The sequence below is a fragment of the Acomys minous genome (assembly GCF_964271855.1).
Source record: "Acomys minous genome assembly, chromosome: 3".
NCBI classification, from domain to species: domain Eukaryota; kingdom Metazoa; phylum Chordata; class Mammalia; order Rodentia; family Muridae; genus Acomys; species Acomys minous.
The window spans coordinates 88,140,636-88,163,857 of NC_140485.1; the positions used below are offsets into that span (position 1 = coordinate 88,140,636).

The following is a 23,222-nucleotide window of genomic DNA, read 5'->3' on the forward strand; positions in this document are numbered from 1 at the left end:
GTGTGACCAGTTCCCATTTCATGATTGTATTATGTATGTTTCTAGTCACTGTCAATGTTGTATAGGTATTATAATAACAAAAGTTGTAAATAAATTCCAGATATTGTGCTTATATTGTATGTTCGTCTAACTGCCATTTTCATTGTTTTGAAATATACAGTGGAGAAACAATGTTTATAGAAAATTTTTGTATCTCACCTTGTGACCTGAAAAATACATCTTCTATTATAATTACTTAGAAAACACTATTGAGTGTCTGGTAGAGATTTGTTTGTGTTTATATTTTAGGGTAGACTTCTATATAAAGCTAATCAACTTCACATAGAATCATAAAAAACTCTAGTTCAAACTTATGAATAATAAAAATTTATTAATTGAGGGTTTATTTCACTATCTGGTGGCAGATTTCTTTAAACTAGAGCATATTAAGTAATATTCGCATTATTGTGTGTCTTGTATAAAAATGTGATGACATGTTATAATCATCATGAAACACTTTAAGTGTTTTAGGCTGGCATTCTGGCCAGCCTGTAAGAATGATTTTATCATTAAATCCATCTATCACATTTATAATGCCAATCTCTCTGTGTTCTTCTGTAGAGGTCCTTTTGTAGTGCTATGGTGGAAGAACTGAGGATGTCCCTGAAGTGCCAGCGTCGGCTAAAGCATAAACCACAGGCCCCAGTTATTGTGAAAACAGAAGAAGTTATCAACATGCACACATTTAACGACAGAAGGTTGCCAGGTAAAGAAACCATGGCATGAAGCTGGGAGGCCAATCACCCCAAGCACAAACTGTCGTCTTTTTTTTTCCCAAACAATTTAGCGAGAATGTTTCCTGTGGAAATATGCAACCTGTGCAAAATAAAATGAGTTACCTCATGCCGCTGTGTCTATGAACTAGAGACTCTGTGATCTAAGCAGTTGCAGTGATCAGACTTGATTTACAAGCACCATGGACCAACCAAGTCATACGGGGTTACACTGTTTATCATGGGTTCCTCCCTTCTTTTGAGTGAATGTTACACATGCAAATGTTGTGGCTGATTTCAAATGCAGTCCAAGGAGAAACTGCAGGTTCCTTCTGAAGCTCAACTGTTGTCAGGAGATGGAGTGTTGGTGCCCAAAATGGTAACCAATAAAAATGTCATAAGAATAAAAATGTGTGGAATCAGCAAAAAAATTGTAGTGTTATGAGAACCAGTTACAGTCCCCGGGTCACCAAGAAAATAGAGGTGATAATGTTACTACCCCCCAATACACAATATAATCATCATCTGATTAGATAATGTGTGTTTATAGAATGTTTAAAAATGTAATACAAAACACATCAGTATTCAATAGAAATGTAAAAGAAAGCAGACCACCATGATTTACTTCTCATTCTTTTTTTTTTTGTTTGTTTGTTTGTTTTGTTTAGTAGTCTATGTCATGGATTGAGATAAAGATGGCAATTATCAAGGCAATAATTTTTTTTCTTAAAATACCCACAGCAAATATTTTAACATGAAACCCAGTTATATTACTACCTGTCCCCCAGAAAGCCTTACCCTAACCTACACCAGAAATAAAAAGCAACTGTTGTTATAGAGACTCTGATATAAGGATGATGTTTTACAATCATTGTCATACATTGCAAAAGAGGGCTCAGTGTTACTGCTTATGTGGAATGCTGAAGCTTTCATGCTGACATTCTGATATGTCATCTGAAACTCATTCTTGCTGTAAAGGACCATGATGAAGCCTGGGCAGATTTCAATGGGGACTTGTCACCTATAGAAAAGTATGTGACAGAACTTTGCGGTGGACTGCATTTAATAATAGTCACAATGTTAAAAGAACAAAATTCTTGAGCAGTTTTTTTTTTCAAAAAATGTTCAGGTTTATTTGTGGAAATGCAAGATTTCTATGAAAATAGTTTTTGTATGGAAATTTTTGTAATACTTTTTATCAACAAAATAAGAACATGTGTTCCTGTCAGGGGTGTGTTGTCAAGCATGAATGGTAGTGCGTGTGCACCACCAACGTTTGGTGAAAACTATTTTTATCAAGAAAAAGGAATCATAGAAGAGAAATATTTTCAAGTTAGATAATATAAAAGCTAGGTGCACTACCACCACTGCTTACCATACCACACCCCTGAGTTCCACAAGGCAGATAAGATATTGTAATGAACAATTGTGTGTAAAATGGTTAAAGACACAGACCTCTTGACAACATTGTGAAAACAGTTGAGTGCACACAGTTTGCTGTTTGAATCCAATGCACAAAAATTAAAAAAAAAATCCATTAAAATTATGTCCATTTTACTTTCAGCTTTGGCTTTGATTTTTCTCTTGCATGTATAAATGAATGTAATGTGCTTTTGTACAGGAAGTATACATCAGGATTCTTAGGATCTGCAGGTTAGTATCTTCCATCTTCTAGCAAAAAGGAAATGGACTGTCTAGAGTTGCTTCTCTCTCTCTCTCTCTCTCTCTCTCTCTCTCTCTCTCTCTCTCTCTCTCTCTCTCTCTCTCACACACACACACACACACACACTTTGTTTTGGAATTAGTGTATCTGGAAAAAGAAAAATCATGGTTGTGGGGCTGACACACTTTATCCATCTCATTTGGAATTGGAAATTGACTAAGTTCATTATTCTGCATTGCGCTGTGTAATGATTATTTTGATTTGAATGATTATTTATTTGAAGTTCAACTCATATCCAGTTTAAGAATTTCCTGTGTATTAATAAATCAATAAAGTTTAAGAGAGGGGCAAAGTTCAGAATTAATAATTAGTAATTAACTTTATATCTTAGCACATTAGTAGAAACTGTAAAACCGAAATTATATCAGTTTTGTTTTATTTATTGAAAATCAAATCTGTTAAGATTCAATTGATTTCCCATATTTGTTAATCAATTCTAAATAGAAATTATAGTTAGACCCTCTGATGGAAAAACATTGAAAAGTTTCCAAAATGTATTTTTTCTTCTTTTTAATTAATTTATTCTTGTTACATCTCAATGGTTATCCCATCCCTTGTATCCTCCCATTCTTCCCTCCCTCCCCTTTTCCCCTTATTCCCCTCCCCTATGAATGTTCCTGAAGGGAATTACCACCCCCTGTATATGCTCATAGGGTAAGTAGAACATTATGACAGCAGATTTGGGCTCAGGGGTCCCGCTCAAACTAAGGCACCAGTCAAGGACAATACAGGGGGTAAACTTTAAACCCCTACCCAGATCTAGCCAATGGTCAGAACATTCTCCACAGTTGAGTGGAGAGTGGAATATGACTTTCTCACATACTCTGGTGCCTCACATTTGACCATGTCCCCTGGAGGGGGAGACCTGGTGGCACTCAGAGGAAGGAGAGCAGGTTTCCAAAATGTATTTTTAAAATACTAAAAATTATATAATCAAATTGCCTCAATTTAATTAAAATTTATAAGTGCTTTAAATATTTCTGTGCTTTATTATCAATATTCACTGATTATTTTATTGAAACTACAACTATAATAATACAAATTACTGCTAAAATAACTTGTTTCCTGTTAAACAAATTCAAGTAACATAAATAATATAAAGTGTTCACATTATGAAAAATCCTATCTTTTAATAAAGTTTAAATTTTTTGAAAATGTTCATTTTTAAAGTAAAAAAATCTTCCACATTCATATTGTAGGTAAATTCCATGTACATAGACTCTGACATAAAGTATTTGCACATTTAATTGCATCAAAAATGGTCAGTCGAAGAAACTCATTAAATAAAAAGAACTCTAACTAGATATTTCTTATATATGTTTTAAACAATCTTTGTAAATATTTGATAATCTCATATATGTGGTAATGTTAACACTATAATAAACTATATTTTAATTTAATTAAAAATTTTAACTTTAATTTATCATTATTTTAATAATCTTAAACATTGGGCATAAAATTACAACTTTATTGTTAAGTAGCCAGAAGATAATTATTTTGAGTTCTATTAAAATTTGATAATGATTTTATTGAATAATTAAAATGAGTTTTTAAACATGTAACAAGCTTACTGTATTTTCACTTTATAAATAATATTGGATATTTTAATGTGTATTCTTTTATATTTTAGTTCTAATTAATATTTCATATATAAGCACATAAAATAGGAAAATATCTTGCCATAATAAAGATATTAAACTCTAATAAAATTCCTAATTACTTTCATATCGAATAACAAACACTGAAAGAGAAAACTCAGAAAGAATGCCTATGGCAGTCCTCACCATTTTCTAGTGGAACGCTCAAAAGCTAGAAGCAGAGAACATATTTAGTAGGCAACATCAGAACTTACAAATTGAGAGGGTAAATGGAGGCTCATGGAATTCAGCTATAGAAACCAAGTAGGATGATGACACCAGGGATTTAAAGTCACATATACCCAACTGAATAACCTGAGTCTCCATGGGAACACCAAACAAACACATGAGATAGAGACTACTGAACAACCTAACCTTCATGGGAACAAAGAGAAATATAGTTTATTTTACAAATATTTAAAATGGAGGTTAGTTACTGGAAGGCAGTGTTTCAGATATTTTGTTGCTCAGTTATGTGTATATAAGTTAATATGTAATCAAAATACAAGTCCCCAGCACCGTTCTAGAGTACCATGTGTACTAAACATGACTGGTGTAGAAGTGTTTTAGGATCATGTTACCTTTGGATGTCTCTTTGAAACGTATTGTACTTGCAGAAACTCCTATACACAAGGCATATACACACTGAATTGTGTCTACTCATTTGAGTTTTAGCCACAGGTATTTTTCCAGAGAACCCAAGCTCATTGAAAGTACTCTAGGTTGGTGACACAATTTGCAGGGAAGAAGTTAACAGCAATCTAAGATCATGAGACATATACTAAACTCATCTGTGTTTGGCTGTACCAATAGGGTTTACACAGCATTGTACAGAGACAGTCTTGGAATTTGGTGTCAGATTTTAAAGGTAGAACATTAGCAATGAGAACTTTGCTTATGTTTGTCCTAAATGTATATAAAATTTGAGTCACCCTGCTCGACTGTGAGCTGAAAGGTGGCCCAAGCTCCAGCACATAAAATTGTGAATTCTCCCTTCCCTTGTCTTCTGGTGATGTTATTTGCCTCAGCGCTGTAATGATTCTCCTATTTCTCCTTATCATTTATTTATTTAATTTATTTTCAAGTTTTGGTAGCTTTTATATAAGTGTTGAGTAGGTGATTGGTTTTATTTATTTATTTATTTATTTATTTTGTTTCTAAAAGCACTTTTATTTTACCTTTGCATATAATTATTTGGTTATGCATTGAATCTTAGATGAACATTATTTTCTTGTAAATTTTTAAGGCATTCCACTGTTTCTTCACTTTTCCTCCTAAATCTATTACTCCTTTTCTTACTCCACTTCCATCTCTTCTTCCCCACTCCTCAGCCCTCTTGTGCTTGTTTTTCCTTATATTCTCCTCTAATGTTCAGACTACTGTGATAAATCTGAAGTTATGGAGAGCCAGTCACAGGTTCTTTGGGATTTCTCCTCCTCCCGCTCCTCCTCCTCCTCTTTCTCTTCCTCCTAATCTTCCTTCTTCTCCTAGTCTTCTTCTTCTTCCTTCCTTGTCCTCCTTCTCCTCTCTCTCTCTCTCTCTCTCTCTCTCTCTCTCTCTCTCTCTCTGTCTCTCCCTCATCATAGATGTAGATCTATGTATATGTATTGTACTAGCCCTTGCTAGACTTTTCCATCTAGCTGCTATTTTTCAATTTCAAGGACAGACCTTGAACTAGTTTTCTGCTCTTCATGTTTTCCCTTGTTCACTCTACAGCTGTTCTTGTGATGTGTAACTGCTCACAGTTACCTCAATCCTTAATACCAATTTTAAGTGTATGCTCTAAAGTATTGTTTTAATTTCTGAAGGTTTACCTTTACTGCCCATGACATCTATTCTTAAATCTTAATAGTTGATCATAATTGTTCTATATTGGAGTTGTATGGAAAAGACATTTTCTCCTTGTGTGCTTTTCTATTTCCTAACCTTGGTTAGAGGTATTTTGGAAACAATAGTTAACTCTTTCCCCTTCCCTTTACTCTTCCCAGCTCCTCCTCCCTTCTCCTTTCCTCCTATATATATTTACTTTGTCTCTACTCTCATTTGAAAGTAACAGGCCTTTAAGAGATAGCAACAAGACATAACAATGTAAAATAATAAAATAAAATATATAACAATATATTAAAGTTAGATAAGGAAATAATTTCTAAGAGAGGGCAAATGAATCAGAAACCCATTCATTAGCTTTGCTAAGTAGTTTTAGTAGTGGTTCTTAATCTGTGGGTAGTGACCCATTTTGACGTAGAGTGACTCTTTTCTAAAAGTTCCTGAGATACTCAGAAAACACAGGTATTTACATTATAATTTATAACAGTACCAACATTAAAATTATGAAGTGCCAACAAAAATAATTTTATGGGTGTGGGTCCCTACAACATGTGGAACATTATTAAGTGGTTCCTGCATTAAGAAGGCTGAGAAACATTAAGGTTTAGAGGGTGTTATTCTCCTGGTGTCCTTCATTTGGCTCTTTCATGCTTCCCACTTCCTCTTCCTCAGAGTTCCCTGAACTCTATGGGGAGGCACTTGATGGAGACATCTCATTGAGAGCTGTGTTCCAAGTCCCCTTCTTTACCAAATGCCATTATCAACTCTTATCATCATCCTCACTGTGAAGTAAAGTAGAATGTATGTCACAGTGGCAATCCTTTCTGTGGTGACTCATCTAACTTGAGTGACACTACAGCGAACTTATGTGGACCACTTATTGAGTAATCCTTCAAAATAACTCTATTTGGTTTTTACTTCTTTGGTATATTAAATTTCCCTGAGAGCTATGTTTTAACTTCATTACCAATTGATTGAGGTTCTTACCACTAGTATTTCAGCAACCAGAGTCAGGAGCCTGTGACCCCAAATTTTGTAGTGTGAGTGAATAAAGCCAGTTTTTTTTTTAACTTACCCAGGCTGAAGATAAAAGAAAAAAGTTTTTTTTTTTTAATTTATATTTGGTATGTTCCACTCTGGAGTCTAGTTTTTTTTTCTTTTATAAAACTGTGCACATTATTTTTAAAAGTAAACACATACAATTTTATATACTAGGTTAAAAACTAACCAAAAAAATTAAGAATAGCAACAATTGTCCAACCTCATAAAAAATCTTTCTTATTTTGTGTTCTCTTTTGAACAAAATTGATTTTTTTATAGCTATTTCCTCTTCCTTTTATATATTTTTCTGACGTAACTGGGTGATCCCAGATTCTTACATAGCCCAATTTGCATTGTACTTTGAAGAATTTGAAGAATTTTCTATCTGTGTATGTATGTATCATTTGTTGACATTATCTTTAGATTTCAATTATTTTTGCTTTTTCTTCTCATTGTTCTTGACATTTTATACTTAAAACAACCACATTATTTAATTTTATATATGAGACAAAATTTGAGGCACATACTGTATTATATCCTCTTGTCTGGAATTAGAAGTCTGTCTTTTAAAAGTCATTATTCAAGAATCTAGTTTTTTAAAAAATATTTTTATTATATTTCTTTTTTAACATATACATTTATATTATTACACATTAGTAAAATAAACTACATACAGCAGGAAGAACCATAAGACAATAGTGATTTGGCTATTTGTATTTGGCAAACTTGAAGTAAATATCTTTCCTATCTTGTTGTAAAATCTAGTTTTGAAACAAGTGAAATGTGTGCGTACTGTGTTCAAGTTACATTCATACAGAATAGCTGTAATTCTTAAAATAAAAAAGACTATGTCCATGATACTGTTTAATTCTTACTGAATATTTTATAATTCAATGTACAAGAAAAATACTTTTATAATTCAAATGACTTTTACTTTCATAGAACTACTGCACCAAAGTGGAATATAAGAACATTTTTGCAAAAGAGATATTTCTATTTTAGTATCTGTCATATAATGATGTTTGAAATCTACTCTGATATATCTTGATGGTACATCTCCAATTCAAAACACAATAATATTGATCTAATAAAACATAAGAACTATGTATTATAATATAGAATAGTTAACTTTCTTTGTTAACTACCCTGGACTGTACGGTTTTAAGAAACCTAGTTAATGTATTTTATCACAGTGTCTTCCATTCACATTTATTGTGACCTAATTTAGAAGAGACTTTAAGCATACATCTCTGGTCTTCAAAAATAACCACCACTTTCCTAAATTATAGTAGATATTCCCACATTATATTAAAATTATGCCAATTGCCAATATTTAGACACAAGACTAACTTATATCACTTAGTATCTCACTAAATATAAATAACTCACTAAAACGTTTGTTCATCCCATACAAAATTTATAACATACACTATTAAATAAAAGGTACACTTTGCTCACATTTTATCTATACATTTTAAACTATTTTTATTGTTTACCATATGTTTTTATAAATTTTATTGTTTAAGATAGATGTAGCTCAATACAGAATATGTGTGCTTGTGTGTGCATGCATGTGTACAGCTGTGGTTTGTGTGTGTGTGTGTGTGTGTGTGTGTGTGTGTGTGTGTGTGTGTATCCACTAGAAGGATGCACTAAATGGAAGAATATGTCTTTTTCCCATGAGAGGAAAGCATTATACATTCTGCCATACAGAAGTAAGTTATTGGCAGACTTTGTCCATTGACACTGCCTGCATCCAAGCTTGCCATAGAATTCTGTCTATGGTAGATTTAATTGGGAAAATTAAGGAATTAGTTATATACCACCTTCCTATAGATGAAACTGGAAATGTAGATTTTAATTCAAACAGATATGCAATAGCTAAAATTTAAAGACTGTCACTGAGAAAAAATGGAAACAGAGGAAAGTGGCTGTGATTTTGGTTTCCCTGTGATATCATTTCTGTTTGCATACTCTGCCTTGTTCTTCTGGTCATTTTCTTTGCTTACTTACTGTAGCTTCTCTGAAGACTTTTCTTTAATTGATCAGTTCTTTCTAATCTTAATGCTTTTTCCCCATTAATATAGTTCCTTCTTTAACAGAAAGTTGGATTTCCTACTATCATGCTCTTAAAATGTAGCAAGAGAAGAAAAGACTTAGTAGTTATCCTGGCCTGCTGAGTATCTCTTTTCGTTATTTATAATGTCTTCTTTACATAGGCATTATTTCTACTTCCAAGTAATTCTTTGCTATTCTTTGATAGCCTAGCCAAGATATCAAAAGATAACATTTTGAGAGCCGGGCGTGGTGGCGCACGCCTTTAATCCCAGCACTCGGGAGGCAGAGGCAGGCGGATCGCTGTGAGTTCAAGGCCAGCCTGGTCTACAAAGTGAGTCCAGGACAGTTAAGGCTTCACAGAGAAACCCTGTCTCGAAAAACCAAAAAAAAAAAAAAGATAACATTTTGATAACCATGATGAAAGTTGACATTTACCTAAACTATGAACAAATTATATGTTTATTGGTTTATATTAAGTATTCCAGCATAGAGGGAGCAGGGCAGCCCAAGGTGACATCCCGAACAGAAGAGCTATTGGCAGTTGATGATCACTGAGAGAAATAATTACTTTTTTTGTTAGTGATGTAGTCACTGGTAAATTGCGGATGTACCATTGGATGAATCCACACACAAGAATGGAGCCCAGGAGGAGTTAAAGATGGGGAAAGACAGGATAGATGTGTTAAAAATACATTGCATGCTTCTGTAAATCATTCAAGGAATTAAAAATATAGATAAGTTAACATACATTATACACCAAGCATGCATTATAAACTTGTAGTACAAGTGATGATGGAAATGGGTCTTGATACTGCCTGTCATGGATACAGAGGAGACAAACCTTAATAAAATATGACACTAAATGTATAAACACAAAAAGAAAAGGTAATTTTCAAGAAGAGCTCCTTTTAATCAGACATTTATGTGGTGATTTGCCCCTCACTAATTAAATTGGTCAATTTAATAATGAAAACATAAAAAGTATTGACCTAATGCAATTCCTAACAGGAATATCTAATTTCTGTTGTGTTTATTGGTAATCATATGCCTTGGGGTGCAATGATATATATTGCTATATAATATATATCACTGATAATATTATGTTAACTATATTGGGAATTTCTCATTACATTTGAAATCGGGATCCCTACTCTACGCCTTCTTTTATGATGTCGAATATTTCTATTTTTTGTGTATTTTCTTTTTGACCTCACATAGGTAAAAAACATCATTCACCATGCATGCCCCTTCTCATCTCAAGCTTTTTACCTGTTTTGAGGATTAAACCTTAATGGTGTCATAAAACTTGACTTCAGACACTGAAATACTTTTACTGGAATTGAGTGAAACACATTAGGTTCAAAACCAGCTCTTGATCAACCAGTCACAGAGATGTGCCCTTGAGTCTATTTCACACAGTAATATAAAGTAAACCCAGGCCTCTGTAAGTGTCTCTGAAAAGTTCAGCTTGCTTGGTAGTGGATGACTCCTTGTAAGTCAGGTTGCACTGGACAGAAACAGTGACAAGCATGAGTAAAGCAAACCAGAAAGCTTTCTAAGCCTCTAAAAGTCATGTCAAAGTGATAAAATCCAAGAAAGCTCAGTATGTGCTTGAGGAAATGAAAGAGTTGAAAGTACTTTAAAAGGGAGCAAATGAAAAGCCAGGCCTCACTACAGTCCTAATGTGATCTCTGTGACTTGACCTTTATCCACAGAATGGTGGAAAACTTGAAATTTCTTAAATAAAAATTTTGCATAAGGCTTTCTTTTCATAAGAAAAATTGGATCCCCAATTTAAAGAAAGGCTTATCAGATAATAGAATGGATATGAGATTATTTATGAAGCCATATTAGTTACTAAGATGTCTAGATTATGAAAGGATATTTCTGAAAATTATGATAAAGAAATAAATTTACAGGTTAGGTACCAGGCAGATATTCATGTGAAATTATTAAGTAAATATTGAGATTGTTAAAATTCTTACATCATAGCTCTTCATGAATGTTTCATGGAAAACCTACATAACATCAATAGGAATGAGATGTATTTGAAGAATTAAAGGGCAATGTGACTTGATAATTGTTATACTGTAATTTTAGTGACTGGCTTCCTCTATTTCTCTAGTTAACCATATGAGGCAAATTATAAGATAATCATCATTTTAAAATTAAGAAAACTGATATCCTAATAATACAAATATATATTCTTATAGCTTTATAAACTCAGTGTGTGCTGGGAGTGGTGGCACATGCCTTTAATCTCAGCACTTGGGAGGCAGAGACAGGTAGATTGATGTGAGTTCAAGGCCAGCTTGGTCTACAAAGCAAGTCCAGGATAGTCAAGGCTACACAGAGAAACCCTGTCTCAAAAAACCAAAAAAAAATTAATAATAATAAAATAAGTAAATAAATAAACTCAGTGTATGTGAACCTCTGTATCTGATAAAAATAATGAATGATGATTTTTGAAAGCAAAGTCTTTCTGTTCATGAAAATTTTGTGATTGAGTTTTTTAATGGATTTTCCACAACCATTGCTTTCTCTGTAGGACTTTATAATCCAAGTTCCTTCAATCCTGCAGTACCGTAAGTTCCACATATGGTTAGTTCCTTGATCACATGATGACATGATCCTGAGCATTTTTCATGGCATATAAGTTAGGACAATATTTTTTTGTTGATATTTTGGGTTTTTTTTTTTTAAGTTTAAAATGTTAAGATCATGATATAATTATATTTATCTTCTTTCTTCCCTCCAAACTCTCCTACATACTCTTTCCTTTTCAAATTCATGGCCTCTTTGTGCATTAACTGATGTGGTATACATATATAACCTGCTTAGTCAACATATGATAATTGTATACATATTTTCAGAGCTGAATTTTTGGTTTTCTACAAATTTAGTTGTCTGTAGCCCTTGCATAAGGTAATGGCTTCATAGCTTTTGAAGGATATTCAGGAGAACTAACAATGCCAGCTCTGATTTGCAAATCTCTTCCAGGCTCAAAGCTTTCCAATAATCTTGTCATCTATTAAAAGAGGGAAATGAATGGAGTTGAGAAAATATTTAGATTTTTAAGGAAGACATGTACTTATATTTTGAAACTGCTGAAAATTCAGAAAAACTTTTATGTAGATGATTAATTACATACATACAAGTCAGAGTTCAAATATAAAGTAAATTAAGATACTAAACTCAGCCTTTTAGTGACTAGATCCATGAATGTAGGTAGATTGGTTAAGTAAAGACTACCTGTGAGAACAGGTGAGGATTCTGAAAAGAAAAGCAAAAAGCAAAATATTTGCTTTGATTTGAGCAGGAAAGATGATCTTGTAAAGCATATGCAAAGGGTATGACAATAGTAAATTGAACAATGATTCTTCAAAATTATCATGTCTACAATAGAAGCGAATCCATTATTAGTTTTTCATTTCCTTCATATTAGAAGTTGCATTCCCTACATTCTTTACTTCAAAAACTTAAAACATCACTATTCTTGATTACAAGAAGAAAACCTGCGCATTTTAATGCCTGAAGAGACCCTGAAAGAGGCATGTGGTGGTAGTTTGAACCATGGCTGGCATAGGAATCCAGTTCCTATCAGTGATCTATCTTTCTGGAAGATCCACCTGACTCCTATATTAAATATGGTTGATTGTTTCACTCTTCAAACTTTAACCTAATATAGGAAAACAGGGTTCTGTGATTTCTATGTTTAAAATAAGTAGCACAAATATAAGCTATTTGGATCTTGCTGTAATGCACAAACTGGATAATCCACATATGGATCTCACATATTTGGTATTAGCCAAGAAAAAAAAATGACACTGTTGAGCATCATTTTTACAAACTTTTATAGAAGTCATGTTTGATCTTATATAGAAATTATTTAGAGTTTATTAAGCTTGAAAAAATTATCAGGCCTCTTCTGAAAAAGCTATATCCAAAAATTGATTTTATGAACATATTCCTCCAAATCCCCCATAAGGAGATTAAAAATCAGATTACTTGCATGTCTTTTTTGTTAATGTATTCTCTCATATATTGCATCTCAACCACAGTTTACTCTATCCTCCTCAATCCCCACTTCTTCCATGCCCCCAATCTCCTCCTGTCCCGTCTACTTATCCTCTTTTTCTTTCAGAAAAGAGAAGGCCTTCCAGGGTTATCATTCAAGCATGATGTACGAAGTTGCAATAAGTTTGTTACATTACAGCACAACTGACTAGGCAACCTAGTAGGAGAAAACAGGCCTCAAAAGCAGGCAAAAGAGTCAGAAACAGCCCTCACTCCCTCTATTAGGAGACTCCACAAAACACCAAGCCACACAACTGTAACATATGCGCAGGTGGCCTAAGTTAGACCCATGAAGACTCCTTAATTTTCTGTTCAGTCTAAGTGAGCCCGTATAAATCCCAATTTATTGATTCTCTGGGTTGTTTGTTTTTTGTATTTGTTTTTGTTTTTGTTTTGTTTTGTTTTGCTTGGTATCCTAGACCCCTCAAGTTCCTATATTCCTTCCTCCCTGACTTCTCCAGGATTTCCCAAATTCTTCCTAATGTTTAGCCATGGTTCTCTGCATTTGTTTCCATCAGTTGCTGCGTGAAGCATCTCTGTTGACAAATGGATTAGGCACCAATCTATCAGTATAGCAGAGTATCAGTAGGCATCATTTCATTGACTTTTTTTTAATCAGAGATTTTGGTTCTATCCTAATTCTCTGGGTCATCCTGCCTCTAGGTTTTGGTCCTTCAGGGAGTGTCATGGATGGGTACTTTTTTTGATGCCATTGTTCTCAAGCTGGATCTGTCTAATAGTTAGGCTCTTCCACAAATTCTATGCCACCTTTACCAAAGCACATCATGCTGAAAGGACAAATTTTGGTCGAAATTTTGTGTCTGAGTTGGTGGCCCAAACACTACACTGAAAGTCTTGGATACTTATAGGAGATGGTCAGTTCAGCCTCTATGTCTCCTAATACTAAGAGTCTTGGCTAGTGTCACCCAAAGAGATTCCTGGGAGCTTACATTCAACTAGGATTCAACCTTGTCCCTGAATTGCCCCCCAGTTTAACTTGTCTTTCCCAATTCTCTCTCTCTCAATCTTCTTCCAACTTGATATCTCTTCTTTCTGTCCCCACCCACTCACAGTCCACACACAAAAACTATTCTAGTTCTGCTTCCCATGATATCCATCCATTTTCCCTTGAACCTTCCTTGTTACTTAGCATTGGGTCTATGGTTTACAGCATGAATATTCATTGCTTTACAGTTAATACCCACTATGTTTTTCTGATTTTTGGTTACTTCACTCAAGATGGACTTTTCTAGTTCTATCCATTTTTCAGGAAGTTCAAGGTATCATTGATTTTAACAGCTGAATAATACTTCATTATATAAATATACCATATTTTCTTTATTATTGTTTAGTTGTGGGGCATCTAGATTGTTTCCAGTTTCTGGAATATGAATAAAGCTGCTATGAACATAATTGAACAACTGTCTTTGTGGTAGACTGGAGCACCAGGATAGCGAACAATCCTGGACAATAAAATAACTTCTGGAGGTATCATCATTTCTGATGTTAAGCTCTATTACAAAGCTATAGTAATAAAAATCACATGGTATTGATGGAAAGATAGACAGGTTGCTAAATGGTATTGAATCAAAGACCCAGATGTAAATCTACACACCTATGGACACCTTGTTTTTTATTTAAAAAGTCAAAATTATACAACAGAAAAAAGAAATCCTCAAGAAATGCTATTTATCGAACTGGATATAAGCATGTAGAAAAATGCAAATAAATCTATACCCCTTAACAAAACTCAAGTCCAAGTGGATAAAAGATCTGAGCCTAAAACTAAATACACTCAACCAAACTGCCTTGTATACATTTGACATAAGAGACAATTTACTGAACAAAACACTGAACAGAGACTCATACCAACAATTAATGAGGTTTTATGAAACTAAAAATCTTCTACAAGGCAAAGGACACTGTCAAGCAGATAAATGGCACCCTAAAGAATGGTAAAATATTTTTTGCAGTGACAGAGGGCTAATTTTCAAAATAAATTTTAAAAACTCAAGAAACTAGAGTCAACAAACCAAGTCATTCAATTTAAAAATAGAGCATAAAACTAAACACAGAATTCTCAACAGAGGAATCTCAAATGACTGAGATTCCATTTTTACCTGTCAGAATGGTTAATATAAAAAACACTGGTGACAGTTCATGGTGGCAAATATGTGGAGGAAAGGGAACACTCCTTCATTGCTCATGGGAGTGCAAACTTGTACAGCCACTTTGGAAATCAATATGGTGGTTTCTCAGAAAATTGAAATTAGATCTACCTCAAGACCCATCTATACTACCCCTGGGCATATACCCAAAAGATGATGTATTCTATCACAAAGGTGTTTATGTCTCTGAGTCACTTCCTACTGCAGGCCAGTTCTTAGCTGTGTGAGAGAATACGCTAAGCAATTCCCACTGCTTTGGGCATTATATAGTTTTAAACAGCTACAGAATAGTCTCCCCACTTTCAGTGTAGCTGGTAGGTATATATTATAGAGTAATTTGCAAAAATAAGACATAAACCATTGCCATCATCAGTATGAACTATTGTGATTCACAATGTGGATCCAGTAACTCTCCCGATCCTCTGTACACATATGGTCATCTTAGTATCCTCATGTTTGTCTGCATTTTTTCTTTTTATACTAATAGGAAAAACTATAGGTTTTAATGTTGAAAATTTGTATGATAATAAAATCTCCTGGTGTGTTGGATCAGCTTTCTCATTTCCTCATTTCACATCATCATTATCTAGTAAATTCATGATGGCCACCCTCCCTCACTTCCATCATGCATGACAGAATGGAAAGGTGTTTTACAAAAAGAGCAAAGTAAGGAGAAAAAAAAAGACTTGAAAAATTAGAGACTCAGGGAAAGAACAAATAAGGTAGAGTGAAAGGGGAAAGAGAATATGACACTTCAGGTTGTGTTTGAAGCATTCTTTTGTTTTCAACTTATATTTTGGTTCCTCAGAATTGCCATTTTTTTCATTCTTTTCTAATAGCTTTTATACATATTTTCCCTAGTACATACTATTTGTTGAATAACAATTATAATTTATAACCAGTTGTTTAGTCAGTAGCTATTAGCAGTTTTGTATTGATAACTCATATGTAACCATGCTTCTACATATGATCTTTGATATTTCTGGTTTACAATTTTTCTTGGGTAAAGATATCCTGGGCATGGCCCTGCTCTATTTTATAGTACTTGTGAACCACTATACACATCAGCATCCTAACCATTTATGGGATGAAATCAAAAAACACTGTTTTAGAAAGCAGAGATGCTAAGTTCTTAATCAGTAAATTTTCTTACTGTTTGTTAATTTTTTTCTGGTAGTCTTAACATTATTATCAATCACTACCACTCGAAATATGCTAAGAATAAGCTGTAGTCTGTCATCTCCATGCAAATAAGATCCCTTAATATTTATATGTTATGCTAGTTCTTAGTAGTCAAAAACAAACATATGCCTTGTATGAAAGCAGAGTGGCTCCATTTCTGTAAAGTTATATAGGCGAATAATAGATTTTATTGATAAGAGAAATGAATGTGCTATTATACTTCAACTATTGGTTTTCTGACATTTGATTTTTAAGTTTAACTTGCAAAACATGTGTGAATATATGATCTTTATTTTCTTTTTGCTACAGACAAGATTCTGTGACAAGGTGTCTAATACTTGCTTGTATTTTATTTTCTTGGAATGCCACTCAAATATTTCATTCTTTAAATTTTTTATTTAATGTTTTAAAGGTCTCAAAGAGCCTAAATATGATTGATATTGTATGACCTTTGACTTGATTACATTTTCTGTAAGTACCTTTCACCCCTGTGTTATTTACACTTTACTTTCTATAAAGTGTATTCTGATCAACAAAGGTTTGCTAAGTTTTAACAATTTTTATTATATTTCTTTTTTACATATATACTTATAAATATACATAAATAAAACAAACTACATACAGTGAGAAGAACAATGAAACAATCAGGAATTATATAAATGTTACATTCATAGTGATTTGGCTATTTGTATTTGGCAAATTTGAGGTAAACCTCTTTCCTGTCTTGGTAAGTGTAAAATTCCTAATGTAAATCACTAACTATCATATTTCATGCATATCAACTTCAAGCCTATATCTATACCTAAAAACATCTTAAGCCCTAAATAACTAAGCTTAATTGTAAGACTAAACTATCTGATCTTCAACCCCATCAGAGATTTGAGAAGGCATACTTTTTAATTAACTAAGTGAATCAGAAGTGCAGGTTAGCAACTTCCAAAATGAAAAAAAAAATGACAGATACAGTTTGCTGCCTAAACAGTCACTCAAAACTATCTATAACTTTGGAGTATCTTTTTAAGCCTTCTGGCCCAATATATCTGAAAGACATATTCATGAGCCAGGAACTACTGAGGACTTGCTTATCCTGACCTGGCAGAGTTTGGATGTTGACTCTGTGTGCATGCAAGCTTGCCCATTTTTAGTCAGAATTCTGTCTGTGGTAGAAACTAGGACATTTTTACCCAGTGTCTTGTTTGCCACAATTGAAGCCATCCCCATAAGGAGGTTCTTTGATGCTTACCATATTCCTTGAGGTAAGTGTTGCCAGGAGTTAATCTATCTTATTGAAAAAGAATAATCTAGAACAATAAAACGATCTTTAAATGCCATATTCTACAGGTCTCTGAGGCTTTTGAAGACCATAACTACTTCACCATGTATAATCCTATCTGTTAAACCTAGGATATATATTCTTGGGATAAAAATAGACTAGTAATTGAAATGGCCATGCTTTGATCAACTAAAAATTAATTTGTATTACTTAATTATCCTAAACTACCTACAATACCACTTTCAAGGTATTGGAAGTAAACCTTGCATTATAATTTAGTTGTATGTGTACAATATGCCATGTTTGAGTGTAAATATATATAAAATATGTGTGAAAAATAATCTTAAATTTGAATTCTATACTAATATATCAAAATAAAACTTATTTTGCATCTACATACAAAATTTTATACCAATGAAATAAAAATCACTGAAAATGTGAGTAACAATTAAGGTCTTAAATTGAGGAGTAAATTCAATAATCTTTTTTTTTGTTTAATATCACTATATATTTCTATATACTCCTTCTTTCTTTTCAACCCTGATCTCCATACTTACAAAAAAGCCCCGAGTCTCACCTCTTTTTCTTTCAGAATAAGACCAATAATAACTTATAACTAACTCCCAATGAAAATAAGCATATGTAGCCAAAGAGCAAACAAAAACCTACCCCACCCCCCTTAAGGGAAATGCGACATCTTTCTCTTAAGGTTTCTTCCAGATGATTTGGGGAAATACTTTTGTAGTGGCCCAAATAAAATTAGGGAAGATGTTTATAAAAGCCAGTAATAACATTTGTGGTCCAATCTCTAAATGTTGAGAAATTCAATACTTAATAGGAGTGCTGTGTGTGACAGTGTGAAATGCTGTACCAACTGGGATGAGAAGCTTTCTTCTAAGCTGTCCTGGAAGCTATCCTTTACTGATGAGTAGCAGCAACTGAAGCACCTTGGCTGGAACATGAGGGATGTAGAATGTCAGTGTCCAGCATGCTGAGAGGAACGCATCCTGTCAGGTCTGATCCACCATCTACGTCTACACAATGGAATACTATTCAGCTATCAAACCCAAGGAAATCTTGAAACTTGCAGGCTAATGGATGGAACTAGAGAAAATGATGCTGAGCGAGGTAACACAGACCCAGAAAGACATGCATTATATATATTTACTCATAAACAAATATTAGCCACTTAATACAGGATAACCACACTACAACACAGAGACTGGTGTGCCAACAAAGGTCTATGTATGATGTGGACCAAGACCCTATTTTCATATATAATAGAATAGCAAAACAGTTTCCTGTAGGTCTCACAATATGGGGAGTAAAGACTACTTCTGACATGAACTGTGGCCTCCCAACATTGATCACTTCCCCCCTGGCAAGGTGGCCTTGATGGCTCACAGAGGAAGAAGACACAGATGGTATAGATGACACTTGATAGGCTGAAGTCAGATGTAAGAGGAGGAGGGCTCTGCGTTCTGGGACTGGAGGAAGCAGGTGGAGTGGAATGAGAAGGATGGGATAGGGAGGTGACAAGGGAGGGGACTAAAGTCGGTATATAAAGAACTCAAACTGCACATCAAGCAGGTAACTTGTGTTGATAATCCCACGACATAGTAATAGCTCTGAGACTGGCTGAGACATAAAGTTCTATGCGTAGACAAGGCTTCTTGTTGGTCACAAAATCCCTGTGGCTTAGTTTGTTTGTTTGTTTCTTTGTTTTCCCATGAATTACTATTAGATGACATTCTTCATATGGCATGAATGATGATTTGCAGACGTCTTATTCCTGCTCATACAAAGAGCAGAGAATCAGCCTTAATTGTTTTGTGCGCCCTGTACACCTTATACATTTATATTTATATGCAATATTTATTCTTTGCTCATCAAGTAACCTTTGATTTTTTTTGCCAGCATTTATGTATTCACACACTAAACTATGTGACCCAAACTGTAAGAAATAATAGACTAAAACTTACAGGAAAAAAAAGGAAGGACTTGCAAGTAACCACAATATTAGGCTAGAGAGATTGGTAGCATAGGATTGTGCATCCAGAACAAACTGAGTGAGATAAAATGTGACAGAGGATGACAACTGTTAACACTTGGCTGGATTGTTAACAATCTTGGCTTTCATCACATTAATTCAATATCTTTCCTAAGTCCAGTAAGAAGACTTGAAATTATTATTAGGGAATCTGCCTGTGGATCCAGATTCTGTAATTTTTTATAAAATGTATCAAATATTTACTTGCAATATTTCATATGCTTTATGCTATAAGAAAATGTTTCATGTGACTGACTTATATCAACAAATATTTGCTGCTGATTTTCCTGCTTAATAAAAAGGACTTTGTGTTTTAGCTTTTGAGGAGGCCCCTTTCTACTCTCTGCAACATCATGCTTTTCTTGATGTAATTTCTGTTGTGTCTGTAGTACAAGCATGTGACTTATGATAATAAAAGATATTACTCTTACTCTCTACCCCGTTTTACATCCTCTCCAGTGGAGTCAACCTTTACTCCTCTCTCTTTTGTATGTTAATACATCTTTCTTTTGCTTTGTTACCTACTTAATATAAACTGCACTCAGGGTGGCCATGAATATGTAACTATTCAGTGGATATTGAATGGCTCATAGTGAAGAATTATATGAAGAAAATTATCTAACTGCATCCAGAAATTATCAACAGTCAATAGATTGATAGGCCACTTAATTCTTTTCTACTCCATGACTTGTTGACATATCCAGTTTGGTGCAGGGAACTAAATTTTTATGTTTTGGTGATTGCAATAGCTGTGTCATGCCTACATGATGTATATCTTAGCCCTTCTCTCTACTTCCATCTATTATATTCTTTCTTCACAGCTTTTGTGACATTTTATGTATGCTACTTATTCTGTTTAGGACTGGAAATTCAACTGTTAATTGTTACAACATGGTATTCAAGGGACTCTGAATTCATAGCTTCATAGCAGTCATTGAAAGAAAAGAGTTATTTGTTTGTTTGTAGAGATATTTTTCTTTAATCAGGCTGGAATCTTTAAATGTTCTTTTAATTTTTAATTTACTGTAATTTATTCAGATTACATTCTGAATGTTATCCTTTCACTTGTACCTTCCCTTTCCACTCTCACTGCCGCACCCCTTGTGCTTTATTCTTGATCACTTGAGTGGAATCTTAGCGATACTTAGTTGCTACCCCATCACCATGGCTGACTGACTACAAGCTGGTGCTAAACCAGCATAGTGAGAACACCTGGAGCCTGGAAAACTTCTTCAGTGGCTGGTATGATGCCAACCTGAGACCAGAAGGCCACAAGGAGACAAAGCAAGAAGAGCAGGCGTTGTGATATGCTGGCTATGAATTTGACATCTGCTTCACCTCTGTGCAGAGGAAAACAATCCAGATGCTTTGGACAGTCCTGGTTGCTATTGACCAGGAGGACAGGATCTGGCACCTCAATGAGTGACACTATGGGCCTCTAACTAGTCTTAATAAAGCAGAAACTACTACTAAGCCAGTGAGGCACAGGTGAAGATCTGGAGGCAATCTTACGATGTCCCACCACTCACGATGGAGTCCAATTATCCCTTCTACAGCAACACCAGTAAGGATTGCAGGTTCACAGACCTTACTGAGAACCATCTACCCTTCTGTAAGAGCCTGAAGGACACCATTGCCAGAGCATTGCCCTTCTAGAAAGAAGAAATTTTGCCCTAGATGAAGGACAGGGTCTTGATTACCACCCATGGTAACAGCCTTTGGGGCATGTGGAGAGTCAAGCATCAGGATGGTCTCTCAGAATAGGCCATCATGGAGCTGACCTGCCAACCGGCATTCTCATCTTCTATGAATTGGACAAGAACTTGAAACTCATGAAGTCTATGCAGTTCCTGGGAGATGATGAGACCATGTACAAAGCCATGGAAGCTGTGACTGTTCTGGGCAAGCTCAAGAAATAAAGGGAAGGAGGAAGACTTCTACCGCAAGAACACCTCCCCTTCCAGTTCATAGTTTCTGCACACTTCCACAGTGCCTCTCACACTGACAACATCCTTAGGATCTTAAGTTTAATTGTAACTGGAGATGGGGATCTTTGACTCCCATGCTCATTTTAGTATTTTATCACCTGCACCCACTCCCTTCACAGAATCTAGCCAAAATAACACCTCTGAGGGTACAGGTTCTTGGTCCACCCCCAGGGACAGCTCCTCTTACCAGGAGAGTTGAGCAGTAGTAATTATAGTTTTTCTGAGTCATTTGTTTAATAAGGGTCTGCTGAGGAAGTCGTCAGGGAGGAACCATGTCATGAAGACTGATTAGAAGATGAGGACCAAGTTTGTCCCAGGAGCCTGTCCTGCACTCTTTTGCAATTAGGAAACTACAGCCGTAATCAGTCCAGTGGAGGATAAAAGTAACTTCCATGGTGGTTTAAGAGATTTTACTTCCTCTCTAACCCTAAAGTAGCTCCTGGCCTCAGAAGTTTGAGATAAATCTTATCAAGTCTATGTGTTACATTTATTTTTATGAAAAAAAATATATGCACAAAAAAGGTCCTCTGAGGATTCTAGGGGCCGTTGAAACAGTCCAGTGTGATCACTAGAAAATAAGCTATTCCTCATATCAAATGCGATAAAATTTTCCTCAATGGGCAGTATAACAGTAGAGGTGAAGGGCCCCTTGATCGTGTCCAAGTTTTTGTTTTGTTTTTTGTTTGTTTGTTTTGTTTTTTGTTTGTTTTTGTTTTTTGAGAAAAGTTTTGTCTGTATAGCCTTGGCTATACTGGACTCACTTTGTAGATCAGGCCGGCCTCAAACTCACAGAGATCCACTTGCCTGTGCCTCCCAAGTGCTGGGAATAAAGGCGTGCACCACCACTGCCCAGCTCAAGTCCAAGATTTGTCTTTTACTGTCAAAATCATCTTCCCTGTGCTTGACCCTACCATGTGGGTTCAGAGCTAAATCATTCCAGGTCAGTATAACAAAGGAGTGATGTGAAAAAAAAAAAAAGGAAAGAGAAGATTCTTAGATACATACAAGCAATTTATGCTTTACAATGGAGAAGAAAAAATGTATGATGTAAAAAATTCATAAGGACTAAAAATTTATACTTTTCCCTCATTGGCCCTATTGTCATTAACTTGTATTCAGTTTCCTTGAAGACATTTTTTAGTACACACACACACACATCATCTATTACTTCAACACTTCTCTAGTTTAGAAATGATAAAATGTGTTCTTTTCTCCAGTTCTTACACTCGGGAAGTCATAGCTGGAGGATCATATGTTGTAGGCCAGCCCGGGGTAGCTGATATCCTGGTTTCAAAAATAGAAAACAAAACAAAAATCACAGTAAAACAAAATTAATCACTCATACCCAGTACAATACTAATTGCAGTACACACTGGGACGTTCTTACTTTTACATGAAGGAGTCTAATTACATGCCATTGGGTGATGGAGTTCTTGCAGTAGTGAT

General features: G+C 34.7%; 1 protein-coding gene and 1 pseudogene across 5 annotated transcripts in view; both read left to right on the forward strand.

The window, feature by feature from the left end:
• The window catches only part of GRIK2 (glutamate ionotropic receptor kainate type subunit 2), a 655,703-nt gene extending 653,388 nt beyond the window's left edge, over positions 1–2,315 (forward strand). For 2 of the 4 annotated variants that reach the window (XM_084776932.1, XM_084776933.1), the window contains exon 17: positions 601–2,315. In XM_084776932.1, the coding sequence (XP_084633058.1) occupies positions 601–765 (165 nt within the window). In that variant the 3' untranslated portion in view covers positions 766–2,315. The remainder of the gene's footprint in view (positions 1–600) is intronic. The other 2 variants (XM_084776934.1, XM_084776935.1) reach the window with 2 other exon arrangements.
• On the forward strand, positions 1,998–21,707 carry LOC311593816 (phosphoglycerate mutase 1-like; annotated as a pseudogene). Its single transcript has 2 exons — positions 1,998–2,084; positions 20,927–21,707. The product of its transcript is annotated as a phosphoglycerate mutase 1-like (transcript).
• The last annotated feature ends 1,515 nt before the right edge of the window (positions 21,708–23,222 follow it).